Genomic DNA, 15,006 nt, shown 5'->3' with positions numbered 1-15,006 from the left:
GAATACACGTTACCCTTGCCTAAATATTCATCAGCCAGTCGCCTGGGAACACCATATGGTTGGCATGTAGATTGTTAGGAGTGAAACTCTAACCAAAGCTCCAAACGTTACTGTCATTTTCCCGCCGGAACGTGCAATAGCTGTGTTTTTTTTTTTGCTCTATCAAGCTTACAAAAGAAGTTGCGCGTGTTCTAAGTGTGCCGTTGCATAATGTCTGCAAGATTGACGCACTTTGTTGGCCTTCACTTTCATTAAAACAAGTTGCGCTTTACCTTATCTGGTTTTCGAGTAACAATATGTAAGAAGAAATAACTGTTGAGCAAATAGCTGTTGAGAACATTCGTATCTTTGAAACAAGCTACTCCAAAGTCGTAAAATATATTTTCGCCGCCTTTTGGCGAATGAAAATCCGTACAAACCAGACGCGTCATCGAAGCCCATTTTTATCGTGAATTAGACACGATTAAGCTTGTTATTTTCTAAGTAACATGAAAGTAAGCAAAACTTGTGCACTTGCAACACCCTTTGAATTTGGTAACATAAGAACGCGGGATACCTCATAATCTTTAATTCGTCAATAACTCGTTAGTTCTTGCCACTCGCCCCTATAACGTCGGGTAGAGAAGCGTGCTTCTTCTTATGATGATGATCTTAAATCAACGATTTGTTCTGAGCCAGCAAAGTCTTCACTCAAGGTTGGCGGCCTCATTCCAGGAGACCATGGGTGCTGGCCGCCCTCCAAGCCCTGTCCACCAGCGCTAGCTGTTCCTCAGGGTTCAAGCGGGACAGCTGGGCCTCCCACTGGGAGCGTTGGCGGTGTGTTCTCCACGCCCCCACACTCTCACACTGTTGTGACGTCATCAGCCATTCGGGTGGCATATTTGTGCACTCGCTGCGCATGCGCCGAGAAATGGCGTGTCCTTATGTACGCTCTCCAAGTATCGTTGTGTGTTCTCTTCGTGTTGTTGAATTGAGGCTGCCAGCGTGCGCCTCGATAGGAAAGCATATTCTAACCCGTCCATGGCGTCAAGCTACACCAACTGGCGAAGAGAGTGGGATTCAGGTCGGGCCACTAGGATGCCCACCCCAACCAGGGCGAACGGAAGCTTGGTGACCACTGTTGGAAAGCTACCGGAGCTCCAACCAGCTAGATGATGGCAATCTTGAGATATACTTGTATCGGTTCCAAGTATTTGCTGCTGCCAACGGCGTAGCCGAATACATGAAGCCCCCAGTGTTCTTAACGGCTATACGTGAGAAGGCGTACGTCACGCTGCGGAGCCTGCTGCATAAAACACCAGCTAAGGCGTTATTCACGGAAGTCGTGGGCGCTCTGAAGAAGCATTGCGCTCCTAAGGGCTCCGTAGTGACGGAGTGGTAATACTTTCACCAGCGAAAGCAAGAGCCACATCAGACCACAGTAGATTTCGTAGTCAAATTGAAGAAACTCGCTGCAACATGCAAATTCGGCACCTTTTTGACCGAGGTTCTGCGGGACCGGCTTGTTGCCGGGCTACTTACCGAGGGTGTACGGTGCTGGCTATTCGCAATGCCACACGAGGTGACATTGGAATGTGCGTGCAGCATTTGCAACAGCCATGGCAGCAGCGAGGCACGACACGAAAGAACCGCTGTAACCAAATGCCAAAGGAGCGGCTTCTGAAACTGAAGACATCCACTGGCACCAGAAAGTCACGCAACACAGCAAAGCACCAACGAGAAAAGCGCCGACCAAGTCCGGCTTCGCAAAAGCAAAGTGGTCAGCGAAAAAAGAAACGAAACGAATGTGTCGTTGATGTGGAGGACAGCCTTCCCCCGTGAGTTGCCGATTCCTGAACAATACCTGGTAATATTGCACGAAAATGGGACATGTTGCCAAAATGTCCAGCTTGTCCACAGTGTAGAGAGCGAAGAGTGCGACAACGAACTACTCGTTTTGTGTCACATGAACAACAAGGAAGGCAGGCCGGTCCATTTTCTAGAGGTTCTGAGAAAATGATAAAGTGATACCCATAGAACTTGACACGGGAGCAGCAGTCTCAGTAATATCAGTAGTAGAGTGTGCTAAACACTTTTTGAATGCCTCATGCAGACAACCAAATGTCAAAGTAGCCACGTACGCAACGGCAGTTTCTACGGTAGGCGCGATGGATGTAAAGGTGTAATATCAAGACCAATGCTTCGAAGCTGAACTGGTCATAGCGAAAGAAGCGCAGCGGGCTAGAATGCTACGTTGTTTGGCCGACATTGGCTTTCTAATATCTAAATAAATTGGCTGAAGTCTTGCCTGTAAGGGCTTGTTCGTACTCCCTGCTGAGAAATTTGCCGAAGTGTTTGACGCGCGTTTTGTTACCATTAAAGGGTTTGAATGTAGTATCGAATTGAAGGGTCACGTGCGTCCTGTCATCGTGAAAGCGTGACTGGTGTCAAACGCGACCGATGCCACAGCTAGAAATAGCTGGTGTCAATTACAGGGTCGGACACAGTAGTACTGGGCAACACCGCTGGTTGTCGTCCCAAAAAAGAACACGCAGGAACTGCGATTATGTGGCGACTATTGCGTCACGCTAAATCCACCAATGAAGGTCAACGAACATCCCTTGCCGCTGCCTCAAAATATATTCGCAAACCTGTAGGGTGGAACAGTGTGTTCTGTCATAGATCTCTCGAAAGCCTACTTGTCGCTTGAACTAAACAACCAAGCGCAAGAACTGCTCACCATTAAAGCCACTTAGGCCTGGTTAGGTTCCGCCGCTTGCCTTGTGGCGTAGCGTGTGGACTGGCTATTTTCCAAGCAGTGATGGACTAGATAATGGGCCGTATGCCGGGAGCCGCCTGCTACTTAGATGATATAGTCATTGCAGGTGAAAATTAAAAGGAGTGGTACCACAGAGAGTAGCAAGGGCTTCGACGCATTAGTGAAGACAACATAGACGTGACCGCTAAGAAGTTCAGTTTCTTTCAGCAGCGCGTCAGATATTTGGGGCACGAGACCGACAACAATGGCTTTCATCCAACGGCGGAAAAAGTAGAAACCATTAGAAAAGCACCAAGGCCCACTAGCGTGTCTCAGATGAAAGCCTTTGTGGGTTTCATCTGTGGGTTTGATTAACTTTGTGGCAATTTTTTGCGAAATTTCGCATTCGTCTTGAAAGCATCGCACTGCCTGCTTCGAAAAGAAACTAAATGGCACTGGTAACGTGAATGTGATGAGGCATTCGGAAGATGCATATAAATGATGACGGCTAAAAGTGTGCTGCAACTCTATGACGTGAAAAAATAGATTTCGGTCACATATGCGATGCATCTGACTATGGGTTAGGTGCTGTGCGATCGCACGTGGTGAACGAGGAGGAAAAAGCCAGTTGCTTTTGCTTCATGGTCGTTGTCTATGTCCGAACGTACCTACGGGCAAATTGATAAAGAAGCGCTTAATTCGTGTTTGCTATAAAAAGATTCACAAGTACCCCTACGGACGAGCCTTTGATATAATTACCGATCACCAGCCCTTGACAACTTTGTTTGATCATGAACGGCCGCGCTGAGCAGTTCCCACTGCAAGAGTGCATCGCTGGTTGACATTTTTGGCCGACTACAGTTACAGAATCAAACACAATCCAGGATCGGCTATCCAGCATGCGGATGCATTGTCTCACTTACCCCTACCCGACACAGGCAGCAACCGTGAGGAAATCTTTTACTTTTCGGCCTGAAATGACTTGCCGTTAATATCAAAAGATGCCAGTCGGGAAACGGGGCGTGGTGGAGTGCTGAGTGCTGTACGCGACATGATTTAGCATGGATGACCCAAAACATTGTCCGAAAAGCTGAAGCCATTCTGGACACGCCGGTTGGACCTCAGTGTCGACGACGAGCAGAGTTGTAGTGCCGGGGTCATTGCAAAAGGGTCTTCTGCAAATGGTGCATGAAGAAGACTTGGGCATAACTCGAATGAAAGCATTAGCGAGGTCAGTAGTATGGTGGCCTGGAAATAGACAAAGCCTCGATAGCATTGTGCAGAAATTTGAAATATACCACAGTGTTCTCCCTGCAGGACCATCCGTACTTTTGTCCTCATGGCAAGTAAGTCAAAATCCGTGGTAACGAGTGCATTTAGATAGATCTCGCCGAAGAAAAAGGGAAGATGTTTCTTGTTGCTATCGACACGTATTCCAAATGGTTGGAAACCACCTCGAAGACAGTTGAAGTTGTGCGTTCTTGGTTTCCGGCGCATGACCTTCCTCTGGAGGTAGTGACGGACAATGGGCCGCAGTTTCGAGCCGTTGAGTTCAAAGCCTTCCTGAGAGCTATATAATGGTGTGAGGCACACTGACGCCAGAGCGCGCAGTTCACACTGTATCGTGGCCGCCGCAGACGACACATTACTAGAGGCTCCATGCAAGGGGAGCAGTAGTGAACCCCCTCTATTGAACAGCCGTGTACATAAACACTAAAGTGGGAGAGTGTGTTCCCTCACCACCGTGTTGGATGTGTGACACAGATATCGGTCACGTCACACGTGCTGTACATGTGAGGCCCGTGCTGCGCCAGATACACGTTACACAGGCAACTAAAGGAGCACTGCTCAAACAAGTGCTAGAAGATGCAGAAAAGGGCACTAAGATAATACTTGAAGACAGGATAGATAACTTCGTATTCTGTTATCAAACAATGCATCACACCTTCGCAGGAAGAACATCTGCTGAATTAATTTTGCGAATGAAGCTGCGGACCCGATTGCCGCGGCTGCAGTGAGCGCAAAGCCTGCCAAAATAAAATCATCTGCTGATATGCGCAGAAGTCCGAGGCGAGTAGTTGCTGTGGGTGATCATGTGCTAGTGCGTTCTGTGCGTGGAGAAGTGGTGAACTGATGGCCTGCAGAAGTGACGCGTGTAAGGTCGTCTTCAACGTATCTAGTGAACGTGCGAAACGAAGTGAGGTTCGTGCAGGCAGCCTACCTGCGACAATCGGGCATGGAGCCAGCGATATGACGTGACCAACTGGTTGAAGTGGGACTGCCACATACACCAGACGTCACCGACACTACATCGACGACAGACCAAAGCCAGAGCCGTCATCGCCAGCAACGACTACACTGCGTTCCGGCAATCGCGAGCAGCCGGTGACCATACGAAGAAGCACAAGAGATCGGCGCCCACATTATCGCCTCACTTATGATCATTTCTAAAATTTTACGGGAGGGAGGTGTGATGTCACCGGTCATTGTCATTCGCGTGGCTTATTTGTGTACTCGAAAGCTACTGCTGGCTGAGCATGCGCCGAGAGATAGCGCGTGCTTACATACGCGCCCCGAGTATCGTTATGTGTTCTCTTGTTGTTGAGCTGAGGCTGCCAGCGTGCGCCTCGGTAGTAAAGTATCATCTAACCTGTGCCTCGCGCCAAGCTACAACACACACACCATGTGGCGTAAGGCATTGGGGACGTCGCAGAGCTTGCAAGTATATAGGTGTGGCGTGAGCGAGGTCCTGTGGTGTAAAGTGCCGCGTACGTAGGAATTTATTTGTAGCTTCCTGGAAGTTACCGCTTCTCTGTCGAGAGTGGTGTGTGGAGAGCGATAGCGTATTCCGTTTAGTCTGTAGTGCTGTGGAATGTATGCGTATATCTTGCGTGCCTGCTTATTAATATTTTTAATCGCAATCCTGCTCTATCTCTCTATTCTTTTAACACCTGTTCGATGTGATTTATGTTCGTTTTGTGGCCTATATTCCAGTAAATGTGACAATATATACTGCAGTCCCGCTATTCTCATTGCCTTATGGCGTTTAACTTTTTTTATCAGGAATTCATTGATTGCGTGAGCATCAATATGCGGAAAGAAATGGTAATGATGAGCATTGAACCTGATGATTACACCAACAAGCTTAAGGACATCATACAACCATCAAAAATGCCTGGGTAAGTGATGTTACCTTATCTACTAGGTAATTCGCTGTGAGTTCTCATATGTTTTATTGCTTTATTGGCCTATAATGGGATCCAGTCAGCGGCTACGGTGTTACGCTGCTGAATGCAAAACTGCTCGTGTACCCTGCATCCGGTGCACGGAAAAAGTCAAACTTTATCTGGAGTGCCTCATACAGCTTGCCTCACTATCAGGTCGTGGTTTTGGCACGCAAAATCTAAAAATTTGATAAGATCGCTGCAGTTTTATGTTGTATCTGGCGTCATCATTGTTGATATTAGGAGGCCGCATGAGTATGACCTCCCAGATGCGGAATCATGCTTGGTGTAACTCGATTCATACCATAAGCTCGTTTTTCATACCATACCATAATTTATACCATAAGCTCATACCAGATTCATACCATAAGCTCTCAGGTTTTTACGTCTATACCAACTGTACGACCCCCTTCTGCCATGTACACTTGCCCCCACCCGCTTCTACGCGCGTCACCCTCCTGTTTGTTATTCCGGCTTCGATCCCCCTCCCCTTCTCCTTTCCCTTCCTTTTTTTCAATCTATTTTTTGAAACCCCCTCATCAACACATTCCGAAGTCAATATGCCCTTTTCGGCGCCTCAACCCAGAGTATCGCCATTTCTGGATGCCGCCGTAACGACACCTACGTTGAGCGACTGGGGCAATGCCCCTTGAAAGACCATGCCGCTGCCTTTCAGTCACCTCATACATTGCACCGCAGACTCCGCGTCGCCATCTTAACTATTTCAAAATTACTCGACGTATTGCTGCTATGCTACTCAAGTCACTTTTTCAATTCATGTTATTTTTTTCTGTGTGTGTGCGTGTTTTTTTTTTTTTTTTGCTCTTGTGTTACTGGCGCACTGACCGCCTGACCGGCCCTTCTAATGCCACAAAAACATGCCGCCAACGACTCCCCCTGAATGCTTCCTAACCCCTCGCATCCCCAACACGCTCTCTAGCCTCCCCCCCCCCCCCCCCGTCTTTCCTAAAATTTTGCTTTTCTATTTCTTGTTCTTTTTTCTCTCCCCCCTTTTTTCCTGTCTTGGTGCCGCCCTGGCTTCCCCCTCCCTTTTTTCCTTTTTGCCCTTTTTTTCTGCTTATGTTTCTTTTCTCTTCTCCCCTCGCCTTGGGAACGAAGCTCACAGACGTCGGACGACAGCGCTTGTTTCCTCTGGTAGTCTCTCTCTTTAAAACCAGCCGCCAGCGACAACACCCGCACGTGACGTCACTGCACGAACCTTTTAAAACTAACACGCCGAGGATGACGAGGCCGCCTTTGACGAAGATGGGTCCTCCTATCGAAACGTTGGCCAGCCTTGCTGAGGCACCTTATCCCTGTTTACGAACTTTATACATAAGCTCTTTGAAAAATTTATGCCTAGTGTTTGGCGCATGAGAGTCTTATTTGCTCATCTGGCATAAAACTTAACACATAAGATATAAGCTGGGACTCAACAACTTGATCTGCCGAAGCCGGTGAGGTGCAATAGCTCACCAGTCAATACATATCGTGAGGTACAATACCCGAGTGTGAATGTCTTTATGCGATATCTAATACCGGCCTGCGCTTCAGTTTCTCAGAGCGTGGCAGAGTTAAATTCGCGGAGGACAAAGGCCTGGCGACGCGGTTTAGGGTGCTGGGCGGAAAACAATGTCACGTGGTTAAGAAAATTAAATTATGGGGTTTTACGTGCCAAAACCACTTTCTGTTTATGAGGCACGCCGTAGTGGAGGACTCTGGAAATTTCGACCACCTGGGGTTCTTTAACGTGCGCCTAAATCTAAATACACGGGTGTTCTTGCATTTCGCCCCCATCGAAATGCGGCCGCCATGACCGGGAATCGATCCCGCGACCTCGTGCTCAGCAGCCCAACACCATAACCACTGAGCAACCACGGCGGGTGTCACGTGGTTGATTGTGCAACTTGTAAAGAAAGTGTTCCTTGCACGTGCGGGTTTCCGTAGTGTCGGCCAGTCTTCAAGATCAGTGACTTTCATGAATCGCCGCTTATTGCATTTTGCCAACGACTACATAACGTGGTGAATCAACGGAAAGGCTGCAACAGAGAGACCACAAAGACATCTGTTGCCACGGGGTCATTCTGATGGATTCTGGTTGTGGTTTGTAATTAACTGCGGATCATGCGAAGAAGCAGTCCGTCACTATAGCTGATCCCTTGTAGACCCTTGGGCCGGAAGGGGAGGTCGTCTTTCTTGAATTCACCGCCAGCTTAGATCTTGACGGGGACTGGCTTTGTCGCTGCGGACACGTTTTAATTCGAAATTTTAATTCGAAATGGTTGCTTCTAAACCTGTTGCACCAACAGTGGTCACAATTTCGGCATGACTTGTCTAAAGTGAGAATGTGCGGGGCGGGCACGGGTCTATCTGCTTCCAAACATTTCGAAACCACAGCTGCACCGTCCTGAACTCTCCTAACTACGCACGCTCTGGCACGCAACGGCGCAGCGAGGGCGTTGCTACGACATTGTGCCGGCACTTAATTCATTAGCGCGATAAAAACAACAGAAAGCCGAAAACGCCTACAGAACCACATCGGGAAATGAAACAACGCGTTTATCGCTTATGTTACTTGCTAGTGTTGCCAGACTACTCAACAGTGCGATGCCCCGCCCACTCCCTAACATAACAGTATTAAAAAAAATATCATGCCGAATGCGCTCAAGCTCGGCCACCTTCTTGACGGACACGTGCATTTGAACTTGAGATGCATAATTTAGGATCTGAAACGTCGTGTCATGGTCCCTTCGAAGGAGCCTTATATTCGAGGAGCCAGTGGACTTCATCGTTTAGCTAAACTGAGTTTTAAGAAAAAACAGAGCTAGAAGCAGGACTAAATAACAGGACACAAGGCACTTTCATATGATCACAGACAACTCATCGGCTTAGAGGCTTGGGTGAGCTTGTATGACTTCGTGCTGGAGCTTCTTAGCACAGAAAAAAGAAAGAAACGCGGCCACGAGGTGAAGAAAGGTCAGGACCAGCGCTGATTTCTAGCTGAAATTTAGTAGACGCATGAGTGGACAAGTAAAACAAGAGCAACAAAACACAGGCGCCCACGCGCGGGCAAGACATTCCGTCAAGATAAAACGGATTTTTTTTTCCAGCAGATTCAGTTCATTCTTGACAAGAGTCAGTGACGATTCACTAACACACCGTGTCGCAATTTCTATGGATGACGAAAGCTTCCACTAGCTCTCGTGTTAGTTCAGCACCATGCTAAAGAAACAACTTGTGGCGGCGTCATGGCCGCACCGCAGCCAGCCGAGGCTCCCTCTCTCATCTTGCACCATCGCTCGAATGTTATCGCGTTACGTGCGGGGAAATGATCAATAAAACTTTTGTTTGTGCCAGTTCGTTCGTAGCTGAAAACCTTGACGAGTAGCGCAAAAAAAAAAAAAAAAAAAACGTGGACCAAGAAAGACTCAAGTGCACAGGACGGACGCAAAGGAGGATGGTGCCAGGAGGCGATACCGAGCTGCCGAGGTTGGACGATGATGAAAATAGTCAATTGTTCTTTTGTTCCCTCAGGGACGCATTACTCGCTTCTGTCTGCCTTATCCAGCCGATCTCGCGTCCAACAGGACATTGGTGACCCGGACTACACCTGGCGACAACTTTTTGTGGCAGTGTAGCGAAGGCTGCGTGGGCGGAGCTTATGCACATTTATTCTAGGTGGAGCCTATGGGTGGGCGGAGCCTATGCACATTTACTTCCAACCTTCCGCTCGAGGTTTCGGTTTTCGGTTGCACCAGCGCTTTCCGCCAATGGGCGTTTTTGATGACTGCTTTCGTGCGTGCATGTGGTAGACATATCTTAGCCGTGTTAAGGCACTGCAAAGATTAATCATACGTATACCGCATCATATATATAGAGAGCTGATCTACTTATATATTTTATATATGAATTCTTAAAAATTGTATTTTTTTTTTTCACGAGCAACCGTCACCTTTAAGAAACCGGCGCTGCAGCTACGCACGAACTGAATTTCAGTTGTACTCTTATGTAAAATACATTATTTCTGTAACTTTTGGAAAATGCCTCCGACTATGCGCTTTGCCGTGCTTTCTACACATACAATGCACGGCATGCCGCGCTACGACATGCCGTGCGATGTGTTTCATTGCAAGGAGCAAGGTCAACGTCTTCATTTCTACAAACTTTCTTTCCAGATGATTGCAGCATACAACTATTCCTAACTATTCTCACAACTTTTATGTCCGCCATCGAAATGCACATGTCCTGCACCCACTACGACTGATTATTAGCCATGGGCTGCTAAGCTTGCGGGCTCGATCACTGCGGTGACATTTCCATGTGGGCGAAACGTAAAAGCGCCCGTAAATTAATATCTGGTGCACGTCCCGGAACGCATTTGTTCCCGTATTTTTAACGCCCACTTGGTTACGCCTAAGGGGAAGCTTTCAAAATTAAAAGGAAAAACAAAGTGGCACACATTGTTCCAGGGTGGAGCTCTACGCTGTTCCTTGGGATCATGCTCTGGTTTTGGCACGTAAATCCTCATAGTCAATTATTTCATATGCCGAGTGATAAGTAAAAGCTTGAGGCAAAAGCCCAAGTACAAAACACAATGTTGCGCAGGCTTCTGCACCCGTGTCTGCATTCACAGCGGCTCTTCTATTTCACTCCTCTCGCTATCACTCGTATCACACTCGCTGCTCGTATCTGGTGCGAGTGAAATTTGAAGGCTGTCGAGGCTCGCGTCAATGATGCCGTCACGCTGCCAGAATTTCTCTTCGATCCTCTGAATATGAGAATACGCCCTAAGCCACTTGTCTGCCGTTACAAAAATTGATGCTTTCCTGCAGCAACGTTTCGACAGCTGCCAGGGTGAATGCGGTATCGTTAGCCGCTACATGACCTTCCACCTGGCTCCAAATCAGTTCGATCGGATTCAACTTGCAGTGGTATGGAGGAAGCCTCATGACTTCGTGACCGGCAGTCTTAGCAACCGTGCGATATGCCGCGCAAAATCCACGCGATAGGCCAAAAACATCTCCTTGTGTTGGTTGACGAGCTCCAGCAACTCTGGCTTCTATTGATCCTAAGGAAACGCGACGCCTTCCTCCGTTAGCCAAGGCTGAATGTCAGCATATCGTGTTGATGCTCTCGGCACTTTCTCGAGGTGAACATTGGGGTAGGGTGCATTGTCCACTACTATAACTCTGCGCGGTTTAGTGTTCGGTAGAAGCTGCTCAGGGAAACACTTCTAGAACCATGGCCCATCCATTCCTTTGTGGTAGTCACCAGCTCCTCTCGCTGGTCGGAAAACGAAGGAAGCACCATTTACGAAGCCATCCTCGATACCGGCGCGCAATGGGGTCCGCCTGCCACCTTTGCCGCTGGGTATGCAAAGGCCTCTTGTCAGAGCTTCCCGGAAAGCATCGTCATGTGTAACGACATTCACATCCTTCCAGACCTTTTCCTTGGTATACCCAGCGTTGACCCAAGTTTCGTCAAGGTGCCTGTAAAACAGAAACAAACAACGAAAAGAATTCAAGCATGTCGCCAGGCATACGCAGCTCGCAATTTCTCAAGACGGGCGAAGGACTGAGTGAATTTGCGCTGCTCAGCTATTATGCTTAAGGAATATCAAGGCAGCAAATATTCGTGAGACGCAATAAGCGAAGCATATTATTCTGCGCAGCGCACAAATGCTGGCCAGGTGATTGGCCTGAGCTGCACAGCGGGCATCGAAGTGTGGTGATGCGCGACATGCGGCCTCAGAAAACGCCTCCACTTGCAACGCTAGCCTTAATGTTTCTTCCCCGAGGATTAACAACGCATTGAACTGTCAAGCAACAACGCTTGCGTTCGTGCACACAGCACTTCTGTGAGCAGCGAAAGCTTGGGTGCTACCAATTTTTATGCTAAATATTGCAGCCGAACGCAGTTCGAGTCTTTTGCGTCTTGGAAACAATCCCTCCCTTTTTACGAAACAAATAAAGGTTCAGGTTTCCGGAGTGATAAGAAACCACTTATTCATCCTACATTACGAAACTTGCAAAAAGGATCGATTATCGTACATACCGCTTTTGGCTGCGAAGTTCCTGGATGGTACGCAGGTACTGCCGCCGTCACATGATGATGTCGCTTCTTTCGAGGAGAGCAGTTTCTCTTCCGCTTGCGAAAAGTCAGTGTCGTTGAACAGCCTTCGCAGTGTACGTACGTATATTCTACACCTATCCATGTCACTATCACTGGTCACATCTCGAGCAAGTTTTGCGGCTGGCAGAATTTTATTTCGCAGGAATTACTGGTGCACTTCGTAGAGCGGCTAGGGACAAACTGTCGTGAAGTTGCAGTCTCTTTCTTCCGGTTCTGGCATCGCTGTGTGCGGCTGGGAGTCGCGGCCGTTTGCGCTTCGGTGACCTCAAGGTGCCACACAGTGCGTCGAGCTCAATTCAGTGCACACCGCGTTCGCTAAACGCAGTGAGCTCCGACATGCGTCTGTGATAGCCAGCTGCGGGTCGATTTTGCTTACTTGTGCGTAAACGTTGTACACGACTTTCTTGGCCTGCGTGGACAGCTTTGCCTTCGACAAATCTCGCTACAGATGCACGGCGGCTGGGGTCACGCAACGCTGTGGACATGCGTCTGCAGGCGACGTTGACGTACTGAAACTCGGGGACTCTCATTTGTTTAAAGGTGATAGAACATAGATACGAACGCCCAAAAACCGCAAAGCATGGAATAGCGTGAAACGAAATTCATTCAACACGGCTACGTTTTTCTTCATTGTTAAATTATTATCTTGCATTAAAGAAAGTGCAAGTTACTGTAACATTTTAATTTAACCTGCATAGCGTAAATATTATTTCGGTAGGGAACTACGTGCAGAGGCGTATCAAAATCAGTGCGACTCGACTTCGTGGACTTGGCGGCACTGCCACAGAAAGTTGTCGCCAGGAATAGTAGCAAGTGCTATGTAGACACTTCAAGACGCCCACTTTCCAGCACTCTCCATCGTCGACGTTAAACTGCCCGCCATTTGGACGGCGGATCGTCAATTGTGGTTTATCCGGGCTGAATCGCCATTCACTGCACGGCGCATTATGGAAAACCTCTCGAAATACCACTACGTGGTGAACAGTCTGCACCCCCCCCCCCCCCCCCTCAACCTCTAGCAAAATTCGAGACCTGCTGTTATCCCCACCAGCAGGCAACGCTTACGCCACGCTGAAGGCAAAGCTCATTCGCAGGGTCACGCCCCCTGAGAACCAACGGCTGCAACAGCTGCTCCAGCAATCCCACCTCGGTAACCACACGCCCAGCCAGCCGTTGGGCAACACTGGGCAACGGTGGATGGTCTCGATAGTACATTGTTCCGAGAGATATTTCTACAAAGAATTTGCCCGAATATTAGAATGGTTATTTCTGCCTCCAATGAAACATACCTATCCAAGCTGGCCGAGGTGGCAGACAAGCTCATGGTGGCAGCTCCCACATCTATCGCAACCGTCACAAGCGAACCGTCTCTATCCGAGCAGCTTCAAAAAATGAAGGACGAAATCCCGCGCCTAGCGGACTCCGTGACCGCTCTCCAGACAGAGTCAAGTTTAATGCGTCAGAGTTCTTCGCAGTTGCCTAACAAGCACCAAAATGTATGTTCGTAGCACCACAAATTTGGCAATGCCGCACGCAAATCTTTACCGCCTTGAGCGCTCGCGGGAAGCGCCCCTGGCAAGCACTGAGGGCGACCAGTGTCCCTTCCACACCACGACGGCGTTCATCCGTCTTCTTCCTAATTGACCGCTACACCGGCATGCGCTTCTCGTCGATACAGGTGCCAAAATAAGCGTAGCTCCAGCCTGGCCCACGAACCGCAAGCGCCCGAACACATCGCCTCTACAAGCGGTAAACAACGCCACCATTGTCAAGTACGGAAACCGCTCCCTGCAGTGAACACTTCGCTGGATTTTCATAGTGGCCAACGGAAAATTCGCTATCCTCAGGGCGGATTTTCTGCGCTACTTCGGTCTCTTAGTCGAGGTGCGTAACCGAAGATCACAAGACCCTGTCTCACACAGTGAGGTAAGAGGCAAGCCCTCAAGACATTCGCCACTCAGCCCTACGTTGTTCAGACCCACTGGCACTCTTCGCTTCGCTTCCATATTGAACGAATATTCAGTCCTGACGCATCAACACCAAATCGTATCCCTTGTGAAACATGACCTGTTCCACCACATCAACACCGCAGGACCACCGGTGCACGCCGGGCTCCGTCGACTATTGCCTGAAGAACTGCTAGTGGCACGTAAGGAATTTGACCATATGTGGTAGTTGGGTGTCATCCAATCTTCTTCCTGTACTTAGGCATCTCCCCTCCACATGGTTGATAAACCGTCATCGGAGGACTGGCGTGCGTGCGGGGACTACCGGGCGCTGAACATTGTTAGGACGCCCGACAGGTATCCTGTACCACATACCCACGACATACTGGCAGGTCTGAATGGCGCCACAATTTTTTTCGACAACTGATCTCGTGCGAGCTTACCACCCAATACCTGTGGCACCAGAAGACGTCTCAAATACAGCCATCGCTACGCCATTCGGGCTTTTCGATTTGCTGCGCATGCCATTCGGCCTTCGCAAAGCAGGTCAGATGTTCCAAAGGTTCATCGACGGCGTTCGACGAGGCCTCAATTTTTGCCACAGCTACCTGGACGACTTGCTCATCGCGAGGAACACCCCGGAAGAGCACGAAGAGCACTTACGCACTGTTTTTCGGCATATATTCGAGCACGGCGTTATCCTTAACGCGGCCAAGAGTGGACACTGAGTGCCCGAGTTATTCTTGGGCCATGTCATCTCCTAGTCGCATCTAAAGTGCAAGTGATACATGACTTCCCACAACCAACCACGAAGCGTCAGCTGCGTGAATTTCTAGGATTGATAAACTTCTACCATCGCTTTGTGCCTAAGTGAGCCCAAATCACAGAGCCACTTCATAGACTACTGAAGACAGCGGAAGGCTTCTCAAGCGACCTGCCTTGGGGCATAGAAGCGAAGAACGCTTTC

The 15,006-nt window shown here is 48.8% G+C and overlaps 1 protein-coding gene across 1 annotated transcript in view; it reads left to right on the top strand.

Annotated features, from left to right (window-relative positions):
- LOC129384112 (uncharacterized) overlaps window positions 1-15,006 on the top strand; it is a 92,316-nt gene that overhangs the window by 41,347 nt on the left and 35,963 nt on the right. The window contains exon 6 of the mRNA XM_055069252.2: window positions 5,801-5,916. Coding sequence (XP_054925227.1) covers window positions 5,801-5,916 — 116 coding nt within the window. The remainder of the gene's footprint in view (window positions 1-5,800; window positions 5,917-15,006) is intronic.

Source organism: Dermacentor andersoni, chromosome 9 (genome assembly GCF_023375885.2).
Source record: "Dermacentor andersoni chromosome 9, qqDerAnde1_hic_scaffold, whole genome shotgun sequence".
NCBI lineage: Eukaryota > Metazoa > Arthropoda > Arachnida > Ixodida > Ixodidae > Dermacentor > Dermacentor andersoni.
This window is presented reverse-complemented; position numbering and strand designations above follow the sequence as displayed.